Here is a 19,143-nt window from a genome sequence, read left to right on the forward strand (position 1 = left end):
TATAGAGGGGAGTGGGCATAGGGAGAGCAGCATATCCAAAACGCATGTGGATGGACAGGCAGATGTTTTTAAAAGTACACAGTAAATTCGGAAAACCATCAGGAGAGGACAACTTTATGGAGCAATATCTGCAGCTTAGGATTTTGTGGAGTCTTATTCCTAAAATATATTTTGTTTTTGTATCTCTAGGCACATGTAATACTGTTTCTTTGCTTTGTTTCTGTACAAGATAGAACTGAAGATTCTCTTTCTCTCTGGTCTGCAGAAAGTAATTTACTTTCTTTCCTTTCATTGTTTGATCTTAAAAAAAAAGTTCATACCTTTTTCCTGATTGTGCTGGATATGTGGAGAAAGGTATATATGCCAGAAGTTTTTAGTCCTTCAGAAAAAGGTGGTAGATATGAGATACTTGAGTTTACTATTGTCGAAGTTTACAATTTTACTAAGTTTGATATCAGCATTTAACACATTTTGCGGAATTTTATGTTACAAGCATATCCTTGCACATATTCCAGTTGAGTCAATGATTTTATTTTACTTGTGACTCTTTCAGATTAAAACTTTACTCAAGAGCTTGTGTAAATGTTTCTGTCACTTAATTTTATCTTTTCTCCTGTGGCCTTCCAAACCTCAACTGAAGTTTTTCCATTCTAGGGCATACATTAACTTGTTTTCATTCAGGTGCTTATAGATATAGGTCTAAATTTATTTTACTATTCCTAGGATGAAGCAGCAGTTTCTATTGTTAGATGGGGGGCTATATATATATATACACATTTTATATATATACATTTTATACATATATACATTTTATACATATGTATGTATAAAATTAGGGATATATATATGCCCTAATTTTTGAAATGTTAAAATATTAAAGTAAAATTCTGCATGTTGTCTTTACTAATAACGTAGCCACTGTAAGGTCAGGATTTGAAATTAAGTAGTATAATTTAAATAAGTATTATAATTTAAATATGTAATTGGTTATAATTTTTGTTCTTTGGGAAGTTTTTAGTAATGTGATAATAGTTTTAGTGTCAGAATTTGGAAAGCAAATATTTACTTTAAAATAAAGTTTCCCTTATCACACTGCATAAGCATCTGTGTTTATCCTGAGATCTCCTTGATTTTATAAAGCCTTAGTTAAGTGTATTATCAGATAGAATCATTTTTATCATAAAAATAATAAAAAATGAGGGTACAGATGCTGATATACCCCCAGCACATGGTAAATACTACGTAAGTATCATTAAATAGTAAATCTATATTTTAAGGGAGGATTTTATTAAGATATAGCATATTAGTACATATTTGGAGTGATCCAGTGAAGAGGCAGAAATTGATGATTCAGGAGACTGATGAAGGAATAATGAGGCATTGGTCACTGAAGATTTCACTAGCACACTTTGGCAAGTTGGAATTTCTAAATGTCTCTCTCCACCTGTTTAATAAATCAGTGAAAGGTTTTATTAGGGCCTTCTAAGTGTATGGCAGTCAATAAGTCACAGTCCCTACACCCTAGTCAGGGAGGCTCTCAATAAGCAAGCAACTGCAATCCTAGTTGCAATCCGTAAATGCTGAAATGGAAATAAACAACATGATGAGGGAAGATTAACTTGGGGAGGGAGCACATTAGGGTGACCGTGAAGTTTGTTGGAAGAAGTGACTTTTGAACAAGGCGTTGGTGTGAAGAGCTGATGAGAGAGTATCCCAAACAGAGGGGCCACTGGTACAAGAGACGAGATGGGAAAGGGCTTGGAACGTGTGCGAAATACGAAGGAGGTGGTTCTGGTGTGTGTCTAGTGAACACAGAGGCCAGAGGCCCTTGTGGGTACAGCTAGAGACTTATGCAGAGTAACATTAGGCCCTGTGGGGGATTGTAGTCTGTCAGCAATAATCCACAGTTTGGATTTTATTCTAAGGGTGGTGGGAAGCCGTGGAAAGGGGTTAGGCAAGCACTGAAATGATCAGATTTACAGTGATAAAAATAAATTGGTCTGGCTACTGGGGAGAAGATGGATTGGAGGGAGTTTAGAATGGAAGCAGAGAGCAGGTTGGAGGTTCTCCCAAGAGACTCTATGAGACATGGTGGTGATTTTTGTCTTTTTGGGTTTTATTTTGTTGGGCCTGGACAATCTGAATTCTGCCAACTTCTTCAGTTCAGAACCAGCTTGACCCCAGGCCCCATCACTCTGCCAGTCACCACAGTCCTCTAGGAATTTGCCTTGGGAGTATTGTATGTTCACATCTGCCTGTAAGATATGCTTGGAGTGTGCCTACAAATGGAAAAACTTGGGAGTTTTGGAATAGAGCAGGCATTCTGGTGGTTGAGAACCCAAGATAGTGACCTTGGGAGGCTGAGAACGATAGGAAGGACAGCCTTGCTGCCACAGCTACCATCTCTACTAGTCAGTTCTGGACCAAGTGGAGGGACATGGCATGGCTGGAGTAAATTTAGGACCTTCCTCCTATCCTAGCAGTATTTTGTTTTGTTTGGTTTCTTAAAGAGACGGGATCTAGCTCTGTCACTCAGGATGGGAGTGCATTGCTGCAATCATAGCTCACTGCAGCCTCAAACTCCTGGGCTCAAGCTATCATCCGGCCTCAGCCTCCTGAATAATTGGGATTAGAAGCATGAGACACCATGCCTGGTTTATTTTAGCAGTTTTATCCTATATGGAGAAAACAAAGGGCTGTCAGTGGTTACTTCCACTTCCTCACCCAGGCCCTTCTCTAAATGTAATAAAATGGAGCTGGCTCATGTGACTTTAGTTGAGCTTCTTGGACACTCTTCTCAAGTTGTTGGTGCACAACACTCTTCTTCAATATTGTTTTAGTGCCAACATTGGCTATTTTGCATGTACTTTATTTTTAATTCATATATCACTTTTTTCAAGAATCGGATAAATAAAAGGTGCTTAAATAGAGATGTAGTAAACCTAGGAAAAACTGGGACTGCTTTGTGATTACAGAATGTTGGAAAAATCAAAGATGGGGGTGGAGTGGGAATTAGAGGAAGGATGTATCAGTAAGAAAGGAAAACAGGAAAAGTTGTAACTGATTCATCATGTGATATGTGAGGGGAGGGGAGGGGAGAAGGTTACTATGTATCTTTCATTGGCAGAGCCTGTTGACTTTTTAAAAAATCTGTTCTGCAGTGAATTTAATTTACAGATGTGACAAAGATGTCTTTTGTTTCTGTTGAAACATTTGGGATGTGTTTGGAGCTAGTATCCTGAGAGGCAGAAATAAACATACACAGACTATATATACTCTTACAGTAGACTTTCAGTAAAGTAAGCAGTTAGTTTGGGGTTAGAATTTGCTGGGAAGGTGCTTTTAATGTAATTTAAAATGAAACCTATTCATAGGGTCTATTCCCTTCTCAGAAATAGTCCCATCCCAATTCCTTTTCTTATTTACTGGGTCAGTTTCCCTTGCCATGCCCAGGGTATGTGTATGGTTTTTTTTTTTTTACTTTTTTTCATAGCTAAATTAGGAAAGTACAGAGTTCCCCATATATCTGTGTCGCCACACATGTACAGCACCCCCAGTTGTCAATATCCCCCACCAGAGTGGTACATATGTTATAATCGGTGAACCTACGTTAACACATCGTAATAACCCAAAGTCCATAGATTCCATTAGGGTTCACTCTTGGTGTTGTACATTCTGTGGGTTTGGACAAATGTATAATGACATGTGTCCATTATTACAGTGTCACAGAGTATTTTCACTGCCTTAAAAATCCTCTGTCTAGTCATCGTTGCACCCTGTGCCCCAGCCCCTGGCAGCTGTTGATCTTTTTACTGTTTTCATAGTTTGCCTTTTCTAGCATATCGTATAATTGGAATCATGCAGTATGCAGCCTTTTCAGATTGGCGTCTTTCACATAATGATACACATTTAAGATTTCTCCATGTCTTCGTATGGCTGGATAGCTTATTTCTTTTTAGCACTGAAAAATATTTCATTGTCTGGATGTACTGCAGTGTATTAATCTATTCCCCTATAGTAGGGCATCTTGGTTGCTTCCAAGTTTTGACAATTATGAATAAAGTTGCTAGAGACATCCATTTACAGGTTTTTGTGTGCACGTAGTTTTTAGCTTCTTTGGGTAAATATCAAGGAGTGCAACTTCTGGATTGTATAGTAAGAATATGTTTAGTTTTGTAAGAAACTGCCAAACTGCCAGAGTGGCTGTACCATTTTGCATTCCTACCAACAGTGAATGAGAGTTCCTGCTGTTCCCTATCCTCACCAGCATGTGATGTTGTCAGTGGTCTGGATTCTGACCATTTCTGAAAAGTATGTAATGGTATCTCATTTTAATTTGCATTTCCTGGTGACATGATGTAGAATATGCTTATTTGCATTTTCCATCTGTATATCTTCTTTGGTGAGGTGTCTGTTAAGGTATTTTGTCCATATTTTAATCAGATTGTTTTCTTGTTTTTTAAAGAGTTCTTTGTATATCTTAGATAACAGTCCTTTATTGGCTGTATCTTTTGCAATTTTTTTTTTTTTTGAGAAGGAGTCTCGCTCTGTCAAGGCTGGAGTGCAGTAGTGCGATCTCAGCTTACTGCAGGCTCTGCCTCCCGGGTTCATGCCATTCTCCTGCCTCAGCCTCTGGAGTAGCTGGGACTACAGGCACCCCCTACCATGTCCAGCTAATTTTTTTGTGTTTTTAGTAGAGACAGGGTTTCACCGTGTTAGCCAGGATGGTCTCGACCTCCTGACCTCAAGATCTGCCCGCCTCGGCCTCCCAGAGTGCTGGGATTACAGGTGTGAGCCACGGTGCCTGGCCTATTTTTGTTTTTTAAGATAGGGTCTTGCTTTGGCACCCGGCCTGGAGTGCAGTGATGCGATCTTGACTCACTGCAGCCTTCGCCTCCTGGGCTCAAGCGATTCTCGCACCTCAGCCTCCTGAGTGGCTGGGATTATAGGTGCATACCATCATGCTAGGCTAGTGTATGTGTGTGTGTGTGTGTTTAGGAATTTTATAGTTTTGTTGTTGTTGTTTGTTTGTTTGTTTGTTTGTTTGTTTGTTTGTTTTTTGAGACACAGTGTTGCTCTGTTGCCTAGGCTGGAGTGTAGTCGTACAGTCTCAAAGCTAACTGCAGTCTCCACCTCTGCCTCTTGGGCTCAAGTGATCCTCTGGTCTCAGATTCTCAAGTAGCCAGGACTTCAGGTACATGCCACCATGCCCGGCTAATTTTTAAATTTTTTTTGTGGAGACAGGATCTCACTATATTTCCCAGGCTGATATCGAACTCCTGGGCTCAAGGGATCTTCCCGCTTTATTAGCCTCCCAAAGTGCTGCGATTACAGGCATCAGCCATTACCCGGCCTACTTTTGCAATTTATGTGCATGGCTTTTCTTTTGTATCTTCCTTGACCAGCCTTGTTAGTGCCCTCCTTTAGGTGCCATCGTTTCTAAACACCCGGTACCCTGTTCCCCTGCTGAGGAAAACTTGTAGCTCTTCACAGGCCAAATTCCTTCCTTTTGGGACATGTTTGTTCTTACTTCCCTTTATGCCTTGGTGTGAATCACAAACTCACCCTCCCTGCTGTATTGGGTAAGAATGGGAAATGATACGAGCGTATCTACCTTCTAATCTGAGTAGGGTCCTCTAGTCAATATCAAACAATCTTTATGATGGGTTAAGGAAATAAGGTTCAGAAATTCTCTTTATTTTTTACAGGTGAAAGCAGAAGAGTCTTTTGACTTTTTTTATAAAAAATTTTTTTTTCACTGCCCGGAAACAAAGATAGGCAAGACCCAAGGACGGTAATTAGCATATAATAGACAAAAAGATGGATAGATGATGAAGGAAAACATCCTTTTTAAGAAAAGTTTTAATGGTCACCTATTGTAAGCAATATTTGAATCAGTAACATTTTAACATAACAAGAATTTGGGCAATTTTTTATCATAGAGTTTCACCCATATTGGTATTTTTTTACAGACCCCAAACAAACAAATTTTAAGTCTATGGATGCTTTTTTAAAAAAGATGAATTTTCCCCCTCCTTTAAAAAAAACTATATCCTTGATAGTGTCTTTTCCTGTGTCCTTCCTATTTCATAATTAGCCCTTGCTTGTCATTGTGATGGGGCCAACACTCAGAGCCTGCTGTGGACCAAGCTCTCAGTTAGATGTTTACATGTGACGTTTTTCAAGAAAACTAAGCCAGGCTCCCAACAAAGTGCTGTCCAGACTTTGACCCCTCCTGGTGGCAGAATCAGAAATCTGCTTTTCCTATGCATGACTTTCTTTCCGTAACGCAGTTGCCTAGTGGATCCCTGGTGCTCTCTTATCTTCAACTCTGTATCTCCAAAGATGATTTAGAAAAGGATGCATGTAACAGCATAGTAAGTTGAGGGTTATGGTATGTGAGCTGGGCTCACGTGAGAGTGCTTTCACCCACAGCCGCGTGACTGTGTGGAAGTATTCTTTGTGCTTAAGTTTCTTCTTCATCTGTGAAATGAGGATAATGATATTTACCTCAGAGGTTGCTATGAGGACTCATTGATGTGTTAGATGTGAGCGCTTAAACCAGCCCTGGCATTAGTGCTCAGTAAATATTTCTTTCTCAACCTTCAGCCCTGTTGACGTTTTGGGTCAAATCATTTTTTGTTGTAGGGCAGTACTGTGTATATTGTAGATGCTTAACATCATCCCTGACGACTACCGCCCACCCCCTCTCCCACCCCCACCCCGGCAAGTTGTGACAACCAAAAATGTCTCCGGACATTGCCAAATATCCTCCAGGCAAAATTGGCCCCAGATGAGAACCATTGTCTAATCTTTACTAGCTGTTATATTACCCTTGCAGATTCATCTAAGAATTGGCTGGCCTTGAAAAGTTTTGCCATCATCTTAAGCCTCTTTGAAAGAGCTGTTACCTACCCCTGGCAAGCCAGCTGCCCCTGAGCACCAGACTACAAAATTATCTTCTGACTGTCTAGCAGAGCGAAGGCAGATCCTTTTCCTGTTCCTCTTTTGAAAAGCCCTGCATGTATATGAATCTCCCAAAAAAGTCCCAGTTTTAATCCCACATAAATGACATAGCTTTTTGTTCTGTTCTTTCTTAGTTGTGGGTTTTTATGTCAATCCCCGTCTTACTCTGTTTTATTTAGCTGCCTGGCCAGAAGATGATTTTGCGGAATTTTAATTGCTTCAGTTTTATAGCATAAATAGGTACTACATGTGTAGTAATAGCAGGCTTGCTTTTTCATTTTACTTTTAATCACTTAAAATAAATTTGTGAACTTTCGTCATTGGTCCCCAGAGGACTCTGTAAAGCATGTACATGTTGTGGAGGCAGGGTACTATAATGGATAGAAGCCCTGAAGTCAGACCAACTGGGTTCAAATCCTGCCTCTGCCTCTGGGGCAGGGTCCTTCATCCTTTCATGCTTCAGTTTCTCCTCAATTTCTTCTAGTTAGGGCTGTTGTGAGGAGCAACCAGATTCACACATGTAAAGCACAGTCTGGCTTGTAATAAGTTTAGCCACTAATCAGTAAGTATTAGGCTGCCAGTTCAATTTAGCTTGAAGGAAAGCAAAATCTTATTTAAGAAGAGTCGATGTGGTACAGCAAACATGCACATATAGATTTTGGAGTTGGACAGATTTGCATTTGAATTCTGGCTCTATTGCCTGTTAGTCGCATATTAACTTGGGCAAGTGATTTAACCTCTTTATGTTTTTCTTCAGAGCAACATCTTTATTCCCAACGTATAATTTTGGCTTCTCTTTCCAAATATGATTGAGGCAAATGGGTGGAATTTCTTTCAAACCTCTGCTTCCATACCTGCCTGGCTTTATTTTTAGCTAAGCTGTACGGTTTGCGGCTGTGTCCCTTCTCTGTACCCTCTCAGTATACCATGCATACACATAACATCATACTTACAAATTTTTATGTTGCTTGTCAGTCTTCCCTGTCTTCCCTGTTAGGTAAGTTCTGTGAGAGTAGGATTTTCTCTTTGTCTTTTTTTTTTTTTTTGAGACAGAGTTTCACTCTGTAACCCAGGCTGTAGTGCAGTAGCACGATCTTGGCTCACTGCAACCTCTGCCTCCTGTGTCCCAGTTCAAGCAATTCTCCTCCTTCAGCCTCCCGAGTAGCTGGGATTGCAGGCACGTACCACCATGCCCAGCTAATTTTTGTATTTTTAGTAGAGATGGAGTTTCACCATGTTGGCCAGGCTGGTCTTGAACTCCTGACCTCATGATCCACCCTCCTCAGCCTCCCAAAGTGTGGGATTGCAGGTGTGAGCCACCGCGCACAGACTTCATTTTGTCTTTTTTATTGCCTAGCGCATGATGAGCACTCAATAAGTGTTCGTTGAATGAAGGAATAAAAATGAATTCAAAACAAATTGTTATACTTTAGATCTGATTTATTGGTTACTTTTACAGTGCTAGGTCTTTTACGCTATCTCAAATCCTTAAAGCAACCATATGAAGTCAGTCTTGCTTCTGTGAAGACAGATTCTTCCCTAAGGGCTCTCTAATACCCCATGTGGGATGGTGGGATAGTGGGCCTTAGTGTTGGTCTTTTGTGTTGTGGTCGGGCACTTAGCACTGGCAGCACTGAATCCGTCTTGGTGAGGGGAAGGCCATATTGTCCCTATATAGCCTCCACACCTACTGCTTTGGCCACTTTGTCATCGGTCCATTGAGCAAGCAATGGGACGATTGGGAAAGAGGCTGACTGACATCCATAAGACAAGTCATCTTGACCACATGATTATTGAGAGCCTGTCTGTAGTGCGCATTGATGTGAGACACAAATATGCTCACATTCTGTGCTGTAGTGAAAGGTTTGTATATGTACTTCTGCACACCTCCCTTTAAAAAATATATAATTTCCCAATCTTGTTCTTTCCTAATCACTGACCAGCAGGCCATCCATTAGCCACTGCCCAAGCTCATCATAGATAGGTCCCTTTGGCACTCCTCCTGACAGGTAAACCACCACGTGTGCTGCTCAGAGTTCTGCCCACTGGGAAGATTTCCCTTCACCACTCTCTTTCAGGCCATCCCTGAGTGGGGCTGCCTTTTCTCACTTCTGGCTGGTGTCAGCACACTGTGCATGTCCATCCATAAACAAGCATGCCTTTTTCCTGCCCTGCTAACTGGCCTGAGGATCCTCCCCATGGGGCCTTAAATGTGGGTCTAGAAAACTTACAAGGAAGGAGGAACAAACAGTAGGGGAGTCCGGGCTGCCGATCCCTGCAGTTTACTTGTGCCATCCAGGCTTGCTTAAGCCCAGTCTTGCTTTTACCGTACCAAGTGGATTAGTGCTGTACATGTCTAGTTTTATGATTCAGTGAACCCGATAATACTCTGTTCACGATGGGCTGTTCTTTTGACACAGTCTCTTCATTTTCCATAGGCGGTCATTGCATCTCTTCCTGGGCCTAGTAACAAGCCAGGAACCACAGACAGTGGTTGCTGGCAAACCCTAAGGGGTCTGAAACTCTTACTCTTTCCTTGATGCTTGTCAGAGAGAGTTCATTCCTGTTTGCCATGTCATTTCCAGTACTACTGGGTGTGCTGAGGCATAGGCTCAAGGGTTAGGGCAGCTTTCATTGCTTTAGAACCTTCTCTTGGAATGGGCTTCAGTAAAAACTGGCAGGCTCATAGGTTACCCAGTAAATGGGTAAGAACAGCATATCCAAGTATTGAAACTCACTATTTGTTTTACCTCTCTCTCAGTGCAAGTGGTGCAAGGTGTAGTAATTTCTCTCACTTGAGACGGGATATCCTGGCTCAGACCAGGGAAATCCTAGTGTGGTGAGTCCCTGAACTTTCATGAGTTTTTTTCCATCCTCTGGATTGTGTATGTGTCTTACACAGGTATCCAAAGTGCTTGCTAGTTTTTGTTCACCAGGTCCAGTTAAGATAATGGCATCCATGTGATGGACCAGCGTGGTGATCTCTGGGCTGTCAAGATGATCAAGGACTCTCCAGACTATATTATGGCAATTCAGACATAGCCCTCAGGTGAGACAATGAAGATACACTGCCTTTCTGCCACTTCAGGCAATTTGCATCTCATTGTCCTTACTGATGGTGATAGAAAAGAAAGCATTTGCCAGGTCGGTAGTCATACCAGATGTCTGGGGTTATGCTAATTTTCTTCAGAAAACAAAAACAAAAACACCACATTTAGAATCTCAGAATCCCATTTGAAATTGGTATCACTATCTGATTAAATTTATGGTAATCCATTGTTGTGTTCCCAGTTCTTTCCAGCTTTGATCTAGGTAAATGGCCAAGTTAAATGGGGATATAAGAAGTTTTAACAGCCTTGCATCCTTTTAGTTTTTGATAGTGGTACTGATTTCTGAGCTTTTCCCATGGATGTGGTATACTTTTTGATTACTTTCTTAGTAGGAAAAGGGGAGACAGTTCCAGAGGCTTCTTCATGGCCTTTTCTCTCATTATAGCTTTTATGACATGGGACAGGGAACCAATATGGGAATTTGGCCAGTTACTAAGCATATCTGTTTCCACTACAATTCTGTTACTAGGGAAATAAGCACAGGATGGGCCTATCGTCCCACTGGACCCACTGGGAGACAGACTTACTCTCTGACCTTACCTCTGGAAGTCCCACTCTGACTTGTAGACCATGTTCTGGGTCTCTAGGAGATTAGTATTATTTCAGAGCTAGTATCTACTAATGCTTGGGAGGATTATATATTCCCATTTCTGTAGTGGACAATCATCCTGGGGAATTGCTGCAGGTCCTTCTCAGGAAAGGCCTGGAGAAAGAGCAACAGTATATGCCTGTGGCCGTTTAAAGGGTCACAATACGCTGGGTGTGGTGGCTCATGCCTACAATCCCAGCACTTTGGGAGGCCGATGTGGGCAGTTTGCTTGAGCTCTGGAGTTCGAGACCAGCCTGGCCAACATGACGAAACCCCATCTCTACCAAAAATACAAAAATAAGCCAGGCATAGTGGTGCATGCCTGTAGTCCCAGCTACTTGGGAGGCTGAGGTGAGAGGATTGCTTGAACCCTGGAGGTGGAGGTTACAGTGACCCAAGATTGCACCCTGCACTGCAGCCTAGGCGACAGAATGAGACCCCATCTCAAAAAAAAAAGAGAGAAAAAAGGTCACAATAATCTTATTAGTCTTCCTTGATCTAAGATCCTTTGAATATATTCCTGTATGTGCTCTTCCCACTGGTAAATAAATTGTTGAGATCCTAAAATATTTTGTTATAAAGGCAGTTTTCTCCCAGAATAGACTTGGAACTTCTTTCTGGGGTCTTTTGGGTTATGAGACAATGAAAGATGGTGAGAGTAGATAGTGAAGAGAATTAGCATCCCTTGTGAAACAACTTGAAAAGAGTTTTATTGAGAAGGAGGCGTTTGGATGCAGGGTATTCTCTGAGAGATACAGACAGCTGCTTTCAGCAAGAAAGTTCAGCTGAATTTGGGGTTCAGCATTCTTAGCCTCATCTATTCCTACCCAAATGCCTGCGTCTATGATTCAAGTCATTCTCCTTTCCAGCCAGTGCCATATGTTAACACATGAAACTTTGCAGGATTATATATTGAATTGGCTCTGCAACCCTAGCCATCAAACCCTGGGCTTGATCCTTAGTCTTCTCAGCTCGGCAACTATAAGAGATGAAGGACTCTAATAAAACAGCCACGGATTTTCTACCCATCTCTTTGGGAATTCACAGCTTTGACTTTGTCATTTGCTTTAGGCACATTCTCAAGGACAGCCAGAAGCAGCCCCAGCCCACATTGCAGTCTCTGAAGTCAGTGTTTTTATCTGCTACTTGGACTTTGAGCACTCTCCACCTGCACTCCATCCTGTGACACCATGCACAGGTAGTAGTTTGAGCGATCATGATGTCACTGTGTGCCATCCCCTCCCCCCACGGGAAGATTTTCAGGACACTTGTCAAGTACACATTCCATTTTTGAGGCTGTGTTTCCTGCGGTCTTCTTGGTACCAGTTAACTGCATCAGTCATATGACACACTCAAATGTAGTTGAAGGGAGTTTAACAAAGGGACTGTTAACTAAGATGTTGTGGGCAGGATTAGAGGAACCATCATGGCTTGTTGAAGCACCTCTTTACTAGCAAAGTCAGGAAGCTGTTATTATTCCCAGGCCCTTCAGCTGTAGCTGTGGAAGAGGGGCTGCCTGCTAGGAACTGTGGGCTTAGGTGGGTAAACCACTGATGTCAGAAAGGGACCAGGGGAACAAATATCTTAGCGCCATTCTTCTCTTACCCTGTAATTTGTTAGTGACTCTCATGGCTGCATCCAGCCAGAGGGCAAAGGCAAATTAGTGTGCAGTCCGTAGAGCTCAGACTTCTGGACATGTGGCTGGGTGGAGAAAGAGTGGCATTTGGGTCTGGAAGGGCAGATAGAGACTGTCAAGTGCAATTGCCAAACTGGAACCTTTGGCTCAGGTTTGAGTGTGCTTCTTGAGTGTAGACTTCTACACTTAACTGCCAGCTGTGCCTGTTCCCTTAGATGTCCCCTGGGTACCTTGCAGGAAACAAGTTGTCCTGCCTACCATCTCTTTCCTTCTCCTTTATTCCTGATGCCACTTAATGTGATACCTTACTGTCCCTTCCAAAAGGAGGACCTGAGGAATTCTGCTTCTGTGGGCTATAGCACAGCAAGGCACTCATATAAAGTAACAGCAGTACCTGCCACCCTGAGCCCCACATTCTCAAGGGAGAGGTGTGGAAAGTGTAGCTCATAACCTTCACCTTCTCAGTGTCTCTGCTGCAGGAGGAGAAGCATGGGTTAATGTGGCTTCTAAGGTTCCAGGACAGGGCCAGTCTGCCTTAGAAGTACAATAGGTTCCACCTGCTCTCATGCTTAGGCAGTAGATCGCTGTGACAGGCAGGCCAGGCTCTGGTCAGGTGCTTCCCTGGTCTTAGTGGGGCAAAGCAGCTACTATTATGGGGCTTTAGAATACTATAATTTACAGACAGATGCTGTACTCTTTGTTGAGGCGGGACCAATTACTTGTCTGTATATTCTAACAACTAATTCAGCTACACAGAAATATTTCTGACTGCTGGGTGCAGTGGTTCACGCCTGTAATCCCAGCACTTTCGGAGGCCGAGGCAGACGGATCACCTGAGGTCAGGAGTTTGAGACCAGCCTGACCAACATGGAGAAACGCCGTCTCTACTAAAAATACAAAATTAGTTGGATGAGGTGGCACGTACCCGTAATCCCAGCTACTTGGGAGGCTGAGGCAGGAGAATCGCTTGAACCCGGGAGGCGGAGGTTACAGTGAGCCAAGATCGCGCCATTGCTCTCCAGCCTGGGTGACGAGAGCAAAACTCCGTCTCAAAAAAAAAAAGAAATCTTTCTGACTGCATTTCCAGCAGCAAATCCAACAAGGGAAGCTTTCAATCATCTCAAAGGAAGCATTCTTATAATCAGTTAAAACTCATTATACCTGAATATTCAATGCCTGCTGATATATATTTTAAGTCATTACCTGAATATAATTTATTTATAGTGACCAGATCTGTTACAGCGACTTCCTGAAACTGACCATCCAGGGAAATTATCCAAGCATACTGACACTTTAAAAAGTATTATTTAGTCTGAGTGTGGTGGCTCATGCCTGTAATCCTAGCACTTTGGGAGATTAAGTTGGGAGGAATGCCTGAGCCCAGGAGTTCAAGACCAGCCTGGGCAATGTAATGAGACCCCGTATCTTAAGAAAAAAACAAAAAAAAAGTATTGTTTGAGCCAGGCATGATGGTCTGTGCCTATAGTCACAGCTACTTGGGAGGCTCAAGCAGAACATCACTTGAGCCTAGGAGTTTGAGGCTGCAGTGCAGCATGATTGTACCTGTGAATAGCTACTGCATTCTAACCTGGGCAACATAGCAACACCCTGTCTCTAAAAGAAAGGTATTATTTGGTGTCATGTGGTGTCAGAGTATGGGCTGCTGTGTGTAGCAAAGGTGACATCAGTGTGACATCTCTAGCCCTTTATTCATGAGTGGGATGATATTAACATACTGCATTTATTTTGTAGGAAGATCTACTGTAGTGTCTCTGACCAGAGGTTCAGTGCAAAAGAATAATCCACAGTTATAATGAAGCATAGTACAGTGGTTAAGAGTTGGAACTCTGGAGTCAGATGGCCTGGGTTCAAATCCGGGATGTATGAATTATTTCATCTCTCTGTGTTTCAGTTGCCTTATTTGTAAAATGAGTAAATAGTTATGTACTATACAGGATTGTAATCTGAATTGTTCAGCATACTTGACCAGTTCATCTTGATTCAGGAAGTCTGAAAACCACACTTGGTTACCTCCAACTAGATCTTTTCTAGGTGAGAGTTAGTACTTAGTCTACATGAACTGAGGTGTGTCAGTTACTGGAATTTTCTAATAGTAAGGAAGGTAGATGGACTGCAGATATTTGTGGGTTGTAGTAAGAACACAGTAGAAACTAAATCTCTAACCTGGACTGAGACTGATGAGCAAAAGTAAATTCCTGCCAGAATAAATGTAAAATTAGTCCCATGCTTAAGGAATAACCATCATAGTATGTTAAAATTGTTTTTGTTAATCACTTCTTTTTTTTTTTCTGTTGGTTAAGGTTGCATGATGGAATTTGAACATTACTTCAAGAGGTGTTATGTTTTGGATTAGTTAATTGAGTTTGTCCTCTGCTGACTGTTTCTTCGGACGCATTTTTTGGTGTGCTCTTGAGGGATTAAATGCAAAGAGATCATACCATGGACTACAAGGAAAGCTGCCCAAGTGTAAGCATTCCCAGCTCTGATGAACACAGAGAGAAAAAGAAGAGGTTTACTGTAAGTACTTAACATAAAACATGTGGAAAAAAATTGAATATAGAGAATATTTTCATTTCTGCTTTTCTTCTCCAACCTAGAACACCCCCTTCCCCATCTCCCACATACCTGGATTTTACTTCTTTCACATAATCTGTTCTCCACAAAGTCTTCTGTGGCTACCGTAATGGAATAAATTTTCCTTTTTTAGTCTCTTTACTTATCCTCTTGGAGAATTGTATGACACTATCTAACTAATCCTTTTTTTTTTTTTTTTTTTTTTTTTTTTTGAGACAAGAGTCTCATTCTGTCACCAGGCTGGAGTGCAGTGGTACAACCTCTGCTCACTGCCTCCTAGGTTCAACTTTTGCCTCCTGGGTTCAAGCGATTCTCCTGCCTCAGCCTCCCGAGTAGCTGGGACTACAGGCGCGTGCCACCCACGCCCAGCCAATTTTTGTATTTTTAGTAGAGATGGGGTTTTACCATATTGGTCAGGATGGTCTTGATCTCTTGACCTCGTGATCCGCCCACCTTGGTGTCCCAAAGTGCTGGGATTACAGGCGTGAGCCACCACGCCTGACCGTGTCTAACTAATCTTGGTTGTTTTTTTTTTTTTGAGACAGAGTCTGACACTGTCACCCAGGCTGGAGTGCAGTGGCGCCATCTTGGCTCACTGCAAGCTCCGCCTCCCGGTTCACGCCATTCAGTCCCCCGAGTAGCTGGGACTACAGGTGCCTGCCACCATGCCCAGCTACTAACTAATCTTCTTAACAGAAAATGTGCATATGCATACACATGGATCTACGCACACACTTACAATTTTGCGTGCACTGTCAGGAATTAATGGACTCCTGAAGACATCGATTTCATATTAAGAACTACTGTCCTGAAATGTTTATAGTATCTCTCAGTTTTAAAATATTTAATTCAGTATTTTTTTTTTTTTTTACCTTAAAGGCTAAGCCATTTCTAATTTTATCATTTATCACTGTAGTATCTACTACAGGGCTTTATAAAGAGTAAGCACAATGAACATTTGCTCAATCTGTGTATCAGTTTTTATTATTGGAGAATAGTCACTTTTCTAATTAGTGTGCTGAAACATACAATATTGTATGTAGTTCCAGTAGTCCTATTAGTACATACAGAGGTCTTGTGCCCTCCTCCCCCTGAAAAAAAAAAAAGCCATTTATCATGTATATTACTGATCTGCTCTTCCTCGTAACTCCCCACTCTCTCCTCGCCTACAGAGTTGGAACTCTGGAGTCAGATGGCCTGGGTTCAAATCTGGGATGTATGAATTACTTCACCTGTCTGTGTTTCAGTTGCCTTATTTGTAAAATGAGTAAATAACTGTGTACTCTACAGGACTGTAATCTGAATTGTTCAGCACACTTGACCAGTTCATCCTGATGCAGGAAGTCTGAAAACCACACTTTGGTTACTTCCAACTAGATCTTTTCTATGTTGTATGAGTAATATGAAGAAATTCATTTAGCCCAATTCTGTTTAATACTTAGTCTGATCTAATAATTTAACCAGGTCTCAGGATAAAATGCTTAGCCTCTCTTCTACTTTCTTTCTCTTACTTGAACACACATCCACTTGACAAATTGTGAGTTTCTATGTCATATTCTAGGCACTGGGGATACAGTGGAACAAGAGTGACATTAGCCCTAGCTCTCAAGGAACTTTCATTAACTGGGGCAAGACAGACAATAAGGAAATATGCAAATAAGATAATTTCATATTGTATTAAGTATTGTACTGTTTCCTGTGAAATTCTGTTAGATTTCACAGGGAATCTAATCTTGTTTTGTTTTTACCAATGGAAGTATTTTTAAGGATTTGATTAGTTTTTGTTTTTGTCTACTATTTTATTAGTACATATTTAATAAGCACTTGTTTATAAATCATACTGTTAATTTATAATTTCACAAGGCTTTATCTTGCCTTCTGTAAATATATTTGCTGCAGAGCTGCTCCAGCTTGGAACCTAGACTTGCTCCTGGTCTTGGCTGTATTTGGGTAGCCAGGGGAGGCCACCTGAACTTTCTAAGGTCTATTCTTCTCACCAAGTCAGCACAAATAATTCAAGAAACTCACAATCATATAAACTTTACTGTTTTTATTCTCTTACAGCAGTTCTGCTTCTAGGCTTGTCTGATCCTGAGTGCCATGTGAGATAAATCTCTTGTCTAGTCTTACTCAATGTCACTGGAACTTTGGCTAAGTTTTTTGCCCTCTACTTCTGCATACTGTCCATGGGGGGGGGAATCAAATTAATTCTAACATCTTACACGTAATAGCTTCCTCTAAGACAACCAGATTCCTTTTCGGTTAAGACCAAAATAGGCAGATTACCATCCTGCAGCTCATGTAGGGTGTCTCATGTATAGTGGGGGGTTATAATATTTGTTCTGCTTACTTCATAGGGTTGTTGGATTATGATTATATGAGGTTATGTATACTTGAAAATACTGAATATGGAAGATAATACTAGGAAATCTGAGAATAAATTTTTATTAATAGTTTGAAAACTACTATGTGAAAGGTGACCTAAAACTACTATGTGAAAGATGAAGAGAACTAATAATTGAAGGTTTTTTATGAAGCAAGTATCACTTTTGAAAATACTTTGTAAGTTCAAGGTAGTAATTACTGCTAGGGAAGAAGAGAGGAAAGTGGCAACAGTTGAATCTATAGTATTTTATTCTTTGGCAAAAAATCTGAAGCAAGAATGGCAAAATGTTAGAAATTCAGTAGATCCAAATAATGAGCACATGGGTGTTGACTATGTTATTCCCTGAAAATTAAAGAAATATTTTGTAACATTTGAAAAATAAAATATCACCTGTTTTTTTCCTGACCTTATATTCTTCCCATCACAAGAAATCACCTTTTTTTTTTCCCTCAAGTCATGATCTTGCTTTTGACACTCAGGCTGGAGTGCAGTGGTGTGATCTCAGCTCACTACAGCCTCGACTTACCTGGGCTCAAGCAGTCCTCTTACCTCAGCCTCCTGCGTAGCTGGGACTATAGGCGTGTACACCATGCCTGGCTAATTTTTAAGTTTTTTGTAAAGACGGGGTCTCCCTATGTTGCCCAGGCTGGTCTCCAGCTCCTATGCTCAAGTGATCCTCCCACCTCAGCCTCACAAAGTGCTGAGATTATAGGCATGACCCACTGAGCCCAGCCAAGAATACCATTTGACAAGATTCAATAAGTGCTTTAATTGGTATGTTTATGTATCTTGGAGAATCATATAAAAATGTTAATGTTAATATCAGTTTCAGAATATGAAAATAGCCTTATTGAAAGAGCCAGACTGTTTCAAAAAATATATATATATGAAAACAGGTTTAATGTATTTAAGTAGCTAATGGGTTTTTTGCAATTAAATTTTGTTACATTGTTATTTTTTTTATTTCCACAGGTTTATAAAGTTCTGGTTTCAGTGGGAAGGAGTGAATGGTTTGTCTTCAGGAGATATGCAGAGTTTGATAAACTTTACAACACTGTAAGTAATAGTCTACAAGATTTCTAATTAAAAGAAAGCACCTGAGAAAACCCCAAAATAAGAGAAATGTATTTGAATGATTAAGTTGATACTGACATATTAATATGTCAGACAAGCAGACAAAGGTAAGAGATTCTTCAAAAACATCCTAACTTTGGAATGCTTACAAAGAAAGGGTAGAGAGAGGACTGCTGAACAATTCCAAATAAACCATTAAAAATATGAGAACTAGATAAAATACCTTTTAATGTCATAAAAAATTAGAAGTCAGTTCTTTCTACCTACCTCTCTGATAAGTGTTAATCATCATGGTATTTCTGGTTAAACTGCCTACTGTAAGCTTTATGTTTGAAAGTCTGTCACGAACCTATCTCCCTTCCATAGTTTGTTTCCATTCTTAGAGATATGTCTTAGGTTCCAGATTTTAAGTAGCTAACGCAACTGAAATGACTGTTGACTTTTAGAGTTCTGACAGCTACCTAAGTGGTGAGATCTAAGAGACTATTAGCTATTTAAATTACTAAAACCTGTTTTTATATTTTCATAACTCAGATATTAAATAGTATTCATAATCTAGTGTTTACAGTATATACAGTACATACTTGCTAAAGTAGGCAGCAAAGAGCCAGGCACGATGGTTCACATCTGTAATTCCAGCACTTTGGGAGGCTGAGGCAGAAGGAACATTTGAGCCTAGGAGTTCAGAGGGTACAGTGAGGCATGATTGCCCCACTGCACGGCCGTCTGGGCAATATAGCAAGACCCCATCTAAAAAAATAAAGGCAGCAAGACTACCACGGTCGCT

The 19,143-nt window shown here is 40.9% G+C and overlaps 1 protein-coding gene across 7 annotated transcripts in view; it reads left to right on the forward strand.

The window, feature by feature from the left end:
• Positions 1-19,143, forward strand: part of SGK3 (serum/glucocorticoid regulated kinase family member 3) — a 142,779-nt gene that overhangs the window by 61,466 nt on the left and 62,170 nt on the right. For 4 of the 7 annotated variants that reach the window (XM_008000787.3, XM_073018130.1, XM_038000446.2 and 1 more), the window contains exons 2-3: positions 14,623-14,839; positions 18,255-18,338. In XM_008000787.3, coding sequence (XP_007998978.1) covers positions 14,744-14,839; positions 18,255-18,338 — 180 coding nt within the window. In that variant the 5' untranslated portion in view covers positions 14,623-14,743. Of the gene's footprint in view, positions 1-11,736; positions 11,864-14,622; positions 14,840-18,254; positions 18,339-19,143 lie in introns of those variants that run through there. The other 3 variants (XM_008000790.3, XM_008000789.3, XM_038000447.2) reach the window with 2 other exon arrangements.

Source organism: Chlorocebus sabaeus, chromosome 8 (assembly GCF_047675955.1).
Source record: "Chlorocebus sabaeus isolate Y175 chromosome 8, mChlSab1.0.hap1, whole genome shotgun sequence".
Taxonomy (NCBI): domain Eukaryota; kingdom Metazoa; phylum Chordata; class Mammalia; order Primates; family Cercopithecidae; genus Chlorocebus; species Chlorocebus sabaeus.